Source organism: Eumetopias jubatus, unplaced genomic scaffold (assembly GCF_037043125.1).
Source record: "Eumetopias jubatus isolate StellerSeaLion01/CBP00866 unplaced genomic scaffold, mEumJub1_p1.0 scaffold_12, whole genome shotgun sequence".
Classification (NCBI taxonomy): Eukaryota; Metazoa; Chordata; class Mammalia; order Carnivora; family Otariidae; genus Eumetopias; species Eumetopias jubatus.
Genome location: NW_028274818.1, coordinates 103,685,219 through 103,691,536, shown reverse-complemented (window position 1 = coordinate 103,691,536; position 6,318 = coordinate 103,685,219). Strand labels below are relative to the sequence as shown.

The following is a 6,318-nucleotide window of genomic DNA, read 5'->3' as shown; positions in this document are numbered from 1 at the left end:
CAGAATCTGTATCAGTTACAATAGCACCTGCCTCTCCCACTACTTCATGTATGGAAATGGGTCCAAGTAGTGAAGTTACTTCTATGGCCACCATCCCAATGTCAGTGTTTACTTCTACTACTGAGATGGCCACCTCTCCTAGTTCCACCAGTATGACAACTGTGTTTCCTATGCCTACGGACGCTTCTACTGTTCTGGAAACTCATCCTATCAACAGCATAACAGATGCTCCTAGTTCTAGTTCTGTCAGCACTGGGACTGTCCCCAGTTACACAGTTTTGACAAGCTCTCCAAGACCCACCAGTGGAAACTGGAGGGACACCAATTCTATAAGCATATGCCTGGATTCACTAGCCTCCCACTGACGACGAAACCAAGCAGTAGCTTTCCAACTGCCGTGGTAACTTCAATCAAGTTGACTCACTCCACCCCAACCACTGCCAAGACTCCAGAAACACCGGTGATTACCCCTCACAGTACTACCACCCTTAAGTCACCCAGGACCACTTCAACCACTACTCAGATGACCACACAGTCTAGGTTGACCACCACCCCAGGTTGGACCTCCTGCTTCCCTGTTCCCTCTTCTCTCTCCTCTGATAAATTTCTCTGTCACCAAGGGCAAGCCCTGTCCTGAACTTCCTTTTTTTCCTGTGCTGTCCAGGCACCTGTGACAATGGTGGCACCTGGATGCAGGGCCTCTGTCACTGCCCCCTGGTGTTCTCTGGAGACCACTGTGAGCTCCAGGAGATCAGGTGCCAGAATGGGGGTAAATGGGATGGCCTCACGTGCCACTGCCCTAGTACCTTCTCTGGCTCCCGTTGCGAGTTTGTGGTGGGACAGGTGGATCTGGGTGAGTTGCCAGAGCCCTGCCTTTTGCACTTTCTCCTGGGAGATGCCACTGACTCTCCCTGGGTCCAGTCCTGTGGTTCGCCTGTCAGCACTCATGTCATTTTGCCTAATTCCTCCATCCCTGCCTTCTCTCCCATGCTTTCCTCTACCCCATGTCATGCCTCCTTTCCACCCCCACCTCCAGGAGGTGGTTGGGATCACACTCCTTCCTGTGGTCTCCTTCCCAGTCTGGGCTGCTAGGAGCTGTATTAGCTTCTAAATGCTGCTGTAACAAATTATCATAAACTTAGCAGCTGAAACAATGCAAATGTATTGTCTTACAATTCTGTAGATAGGGGTCTGACGTGGGGCTAACTGGGCTAACGTCAAGGTGTCGGTGGGCCTGTGTTCCTTTCTGGGGGCTTTGGGGGAGAATCCATTTCTTTGCTCTTTTTAGGTTCTGAAGCCTCTCACATTCCTTGTCTCAAGGCTCCCTCTCTCCATCTTTGAAGCTGGCAACATTACATCTCTGCGCCTTTCTTCTGTAGTCACATCTTGTGACCAATTTTGACCTCTTCTGCCTCTCTTTTCCACTGCTAAGGACTCTTATGATTATGTTGAGCCCATGTGGTAATCCACGTTAATTTTCCCATTTTAGTCAGCTGATTAGTGATTTAAATTCTATCTGCAATCCTGATTCCCCCATGCCATGTAGCATAACATATCCGGAGGTTCTGGGGATGAATACACAGGCATCTTGGGGAGCCATTATTCTGCCTGCCACTGGGCCAGACAAGGGAGAGACCACAGGCCTGGCTGCCATGCCTCCTTACCTCTAATCTTTCCCACATCTCGGCACAACAAATCCTAGAAATCCTATCTTCCGGTTGTGGGGGGAAAAATCCTATCTTCCTTCTTGCTACTGTTCAGTCAGTCCTCAGGGAACGTGGAGAGGGGCAATGGGAGGAACCTCTGGGTTGCGGTGGTGGTGGTGGTGTCAGATGGGAGTGGACGGTGAAGTGACCAGAGCAGGGTATGCTGTGCGCAGACACTGTGGATGCCGAAGTGGGCATGGAGGTGTCTGTTGACCAGGAGTTCTCCCCGGACCTCAATGACAGCACTTCCGCGGCCTACAAGGATTTCAGTGACACCTTCCCAGATCAGGTGATGGGGAAAGGGAGGGAACTCAAGGGTGCTTCCCTGAAGCTGAGCTTGGGCGCCTGGGTACACACACGTCACGAGGTTCAGGTGTGAGCCCAAGGATCTTGGCATTTCAGATGCAGAAGATTTACCAAAATGTGCAGGGGTTCAAGGATGTGGAGATCCTATCATTGAGGTAGGAGACCCTTAATGGGGCTGTGGACCCTTAATGGGGGCAGTGTTGGGTGGGGGCAAGGGGCACAAAGAAAAGCTGGAGAAACCATCTTTTCCTTTTGGAATCATCAGATTTTATAAAGAGAGAGGTGAAGGAAGGAGATGGGGGAGCCAATCACTTCATGGGGGATTTTTTTTCAATCATCATTTTCTGTGGTCATTTCTCTATAGAAGAGATGCCACCCCTCCTTTTAAAGCATGATTTGGAAGGAAACAGATTACATGGGACATGCAGGGAGGTGGCGCATGAAGACTTGTGGGAAGCCTGGTGTCTGGACAGTAGCTAGTTTTTCTCTGGCTGGCACCTGGCCTACTGAGTGGGTCAGCATGAGTGAGGCTGCCTTCCTCCCAATACCAGTGCACTTGTGGTTGGCCCTGGAGGTGCCCTCCTAAAGACTTACGTGCCCTAGGCCTGAGCACCCTGTAAGACCCCTGACCCTCTTGACCCCCTCAGGAGTGGCGGCATTGTGGTGGACTATCTGGTCCTGCTGGAGTTCCCCTTTAGCCCCCAGCTGGAGACCGAGTATGAGAAGATGAAGTCAATCTTGAAGGAGGAGCTCCAGAATGTCAGCCATAACGGGGACAGCTGCCAGCATAACCAGAGTGAGCCAAAGCTGGAGGGATGGGTCAGGGCCAGAGCTACCAGCTTTGATAGCCTCTGGGCTCAGGTGCCATCCCTGGGGTCCTTCCAGCCGATTAGGAGAGGAAGGGGTAGGTTTATAGCCAATTGGGTCAAGAATGGGGCTAAGGAGGGGCCTGCCAGAACCTGGGTGCTGGGGAAGACCCCTTGACAGTTCTCCAAATTTTCAGGATGGCTGAGGACGCTTGCTTATTCGGGGGGAGATGAGGGAGGCAAGAGGAGCCTTCCTTTGTGGCCCCTCCACATCTCCCCCATAGGGACAGAGCCCTCTCTGCCCCTCCCTGGGCTTCCCTGCTCTGCTTATCTGTCCCTGAGCCCTTAACTCCCCCAATTCTACCTGTGCTTGTGTCCCCCCAGCCCTGTGTTTTAAGCCTGACTCCATCAAGGTGAACAATAACACCAGGAAGGAGCTGACTCTGGAAGGTAAGGGTGGGCAAAGGGCTGAGTGGTCCCAGGAGGCCATGACCCTCCCACCAGGAACGTTTGCCCATTGAAACTCCCTGGGGAGGCGGAGGAGACCTTTCATGGAGGCAAGTAATGTGACCCCGGGCAGGGCTGCCCTTCCTGGCCCTTGTTAGTAGCTTCCACCTGAGGACTAGCAGAGAAGGTGAGGAGAGGGTAAAGGTCCTGGGGATCTGCCCTCCCCTCAACTAATCCGACACCCCATCCTCGGAAATGTAGTTTCCCCCATCTATTTTCGGAGCCATTATAACCAGGCCCCTGAGTAGAGGGGATGAGGTCCCTGTCTTTTTGCAACCCCTTACCCACTCCCAGCCATCTGTCGCCACGCCACTGCCAAAGGCTATGAGGATTTCTACTTCCCCTTGGTGGAGGAGAACCGGCTCCCTGCGTCACCAAATGCACTTTGGGCGTGGACGGCCCCATCGACTGTCACCAGGGCCAGTGCCTTGTGGAGAGGAGCGGTCCTGCTTGCCGGTGAGACTCAGCGCACACGCGGGAGCCCCGCCCACAGCCCGCCAGGCCTACCAGCTGGCCGCTCACCCCGGCCCCGCCCCTCGGCCCACGGTGGAGCCCCGCCCACCTGCCAGCACCCGAGGGGTCCGTGTGCACTAGTGGACCCGGCGGGGAAGGTGGTGAGGGTCTGTGACCTGTGACCCCCCCTGCTCCAGCTGCTTCTTCACGGACACGCACTGGTTCTCGGGCCAGCGCTGCCAGGTGGCCGTCGCCTGGAGGTCGCTGGTGGGGGGCCTGGCGGGGGGGCGGGTGGGGTCTGGGCTCTGCTGCTGCTGGGGCTGCTGGCGTCCCTGAGCCTCTTCGTCGCGCGCTCCCGCTCCCGGCGAGGTGGCCAAAGTGGAGGCCGGTGAGCGCACTGGGGAGTGGGGGTGAGGGCGGCCAAGGGGTCCCAGCTGGGGCGGCCCTGCTCTGACACGGCGGCCGGCCGGCGCGTTGCCCCGACCCAGGTCCTGGGATGACGACAGGAAATGGTTCGAGATCTGGGATGAGGACACTGTGGGGACTTTTTCAAACTTGGGCTTGGAGGACGACCAAACAGGTGAGTCCCGCCTCCTGGGGAAGGGGGACATGGGCTTTCCTGGGCACCACTGCGGCCTGGGAAGGACCCAATGTCCTCCCTTGCCCAGGGCGGACACGTACCTCGTGTCGGGAAGCTCCAGTCACCGCTTCCCTGGGCACCTCCTGAGGAAGGCGAAGGTCCTGCCTGGGCCATCCCTGCAGGGCAGGCCCTGGGGCCCAGGAGCCCCCCCTGCCAGACCTTGCCTTCCCCACCTTTCCTGCCCCTTCCCACCTCTTTCCTCCCCTTCTCTTTTCTCTCTCTCTAGTCAAGGAAGAACACTTCCAGGTGGCCTTGGAGACTGTGGACACCAATGTGAGGGTGAGGGGGGCAAAGAAAGGATGGTAAGGAACTCTCCCAGATCCAGGTCCACGCCCTCCCTCCACCCACCAGGGCAGGGCACTGAGCTAGGACCAGGAGGCAGTGGCCTTCCAGCCAGCCTGAGCAGGGTGGCTCCCTGTTCGTACCCCTTCTTTGGTACACACTCTGTGGCAGGTGCATCTCCAGAGGCCTGAGGTTGGCTTCGTCCTTGCTGTGAGCCCGGCACCTCCCCCGCTGCCCTGCCCCAGACAGTGAGAAGAAACCGTCTGAACTGCATCCATTTTAAGGGATGGCCCGAGGACTTGGGCAACTCTGTCTCCTGGTTTCCTTGAGCAAACTCAGACCATCTCCCTGACCCTCCTCCTTCTCCTGGCTTGGGTGAAGCTCACTGGAGACCCAGTTCAAATCCAGGCTCTTGCACTGTGGGGCCTTGGCCAAGTCAGTCACTTTTCCGAACCCTGTTAAGATGAGTAGGGCATCTTTGTCCTGATACCCCGTGTGGTTAGTGTGAAAACCAGACGCGCTCTGTCAGATCTCTGTCCCAGTGCACCTTCCTGTGTCTGCCCTTGTGCTTATGTGGTCTCTCGCAGATCCCCGCCCCCACATCCTTTGGGGGTCTCTATTCTGTGAGCATCCCTACCCCCGTTCCCCACCTGAGCCTGTAACCATCCTCCGACCAGCTCCTTATGTAACTCCTTGCTGCACCCCTGGCTCCCTGCCTTAGATCTCCCCCTAGGAACCCACTTCTTAAATCGCTCCCCAGCCCAGCACTCAGCCCCAAGTCTCCCCCAGCTTGTCCCCTCCCCCGCCCTTATAATCTCAGCCCTAAATCCTTAGCACCCCCCATCCCAGGGCCCCAGTCTTAAATCCTCCCTCCTCCCTGCACACCCCATTCCCAGCCAGGTATGGATGTCCTCTCCCTCTCAGGCCCCCCAGCTGGTGCTCCTCAGGCCCTGGTCCCCCATTCTGAGGCTCCATTCCTTCTTCTCGATCCCAAAGGCCCAGGATCCCAATTTTCTGGGGCCTCAAGGAGCAGCAGAAGCAGGGCCCTGAGGTGGAGAAGCTCCCTCAGCCCTTTGTCCTCACTGCCCCCTCTCCCCCATCCCCTACTACGTCACCCTCCCAACACTCCCCCCACCGTGCCCCTTTCTTCTCTGGCTTCACCCCCATCCCTGCAGTAACCTCAGAGGCCAGAAGTCCCCAGCCTTCTTTTTTTTTTAAATTTTTATTGTTATGTTAATCACCATATATTACATGATTTGTTATTGATGTAGTGTTCCATGATTCATTGTTTGTGCATAACACCCAGTGCTCCATGCAGAACGTGCCCTCTTTAATACCCATCACCAGGCCAACCCATCCCCCCACCCCCCTCCCTTCTAGAACCCTCAGTTTGTTTTTCAGAGTCCATCATCTCTCATGGTTCGTCTCCCCGTCCGACTTACTCCCCTTCATTCTTCCCCTCCTATCTTCTTCTTTTTCTTTTTTCTTAACATATGTTGCATTATTTGTTTCAGAAGTACAGATCTGTGATTCAACAGTCTTGCACAATTCACAGTGCTCACCATAGCACATACCCTCCCCAATGTCTATCACCCAGCCACCCCATCCCTCCCACCGC

At 55.8% G+C, this 6,318-nt stretch overlaps 1 protein-coding gene and 1 long non-coding RNA gene across 3 annotated transcripts; both read left to right on the top strand.

Moving 5' to 3' along the window:
- Window positions 1-239: 239 nt before the first annotated feature.
- Window positions 240-4,036, top strand: MUC3A (mucin 3A, cell surface associated). 2 transcript variants are annotated; one of them, XM_028109827.2, is made up of 7 exons: window positions 240-557; window positions 665-853; window positions 1,880-1,995; window positions 2,109-2,167; window positions 2,660-2,808; window positions 3,203-3,268; window positions 3,620-4,036. In XM_028109827.2, exons 1-7 carry the CDS (start codon window positions 338-340, stop codon window positions 3,958-3,960), a joined length of 1,140 nt encoding a protein of 379 aa, XP_027965628.1. In that variant the 5' UTR covers window positions 240-337; the 3' UTR covers window positions 3,961-4,036. The 2 variants fall into 2 exon arrangements, with proteins under 2 accessions (XP_027965628.1, XP_027965629.1); XM_028109828.2 differs by lacking the exon at window positions 665-853 and having other exon boundaries at window positions 240-460.
- Window positions 4,037-4,080: 44 nt separating this feature from the next.
- LOC148162873 (uncharacterized) lies at window positions 4,081-5,966 on the top strand. Its single transcript, XR_015766403.1, has 2 exons — window positions 4,081-4,358; window positions 4,645-5,966. It is a non-coding gene; the product is annotated as an uncharacterized LOC148162873 (long non-coding RNA).
- The last annotated feature ends 352 nt before the right edge of the window (window positions 5,967-6,318 follow it).

Coding starts and splice junctions, on each gene's coding strand:
- MUC3A (XM_028109827.2), top strand. CDS start 338: ATGCCTGGATTCACTAGCCTCCCACTGACGACGAAACCAAGCAGTAGC. Junction 2,168..2,659: donor GTGGAGATCCTATCATTGAG/GTAGGAGACCCT, acceptor TGACCCCCTCAG/GAGTGGCGGCATTGTGGTGG. Junction 3,269..3,619: donor GAAGGAGCTGACTCTGGAAG/GTAAGGGTGGGC, acceptor ACCCACTCCCAG/CCATCTGTCGCCACGCCACT.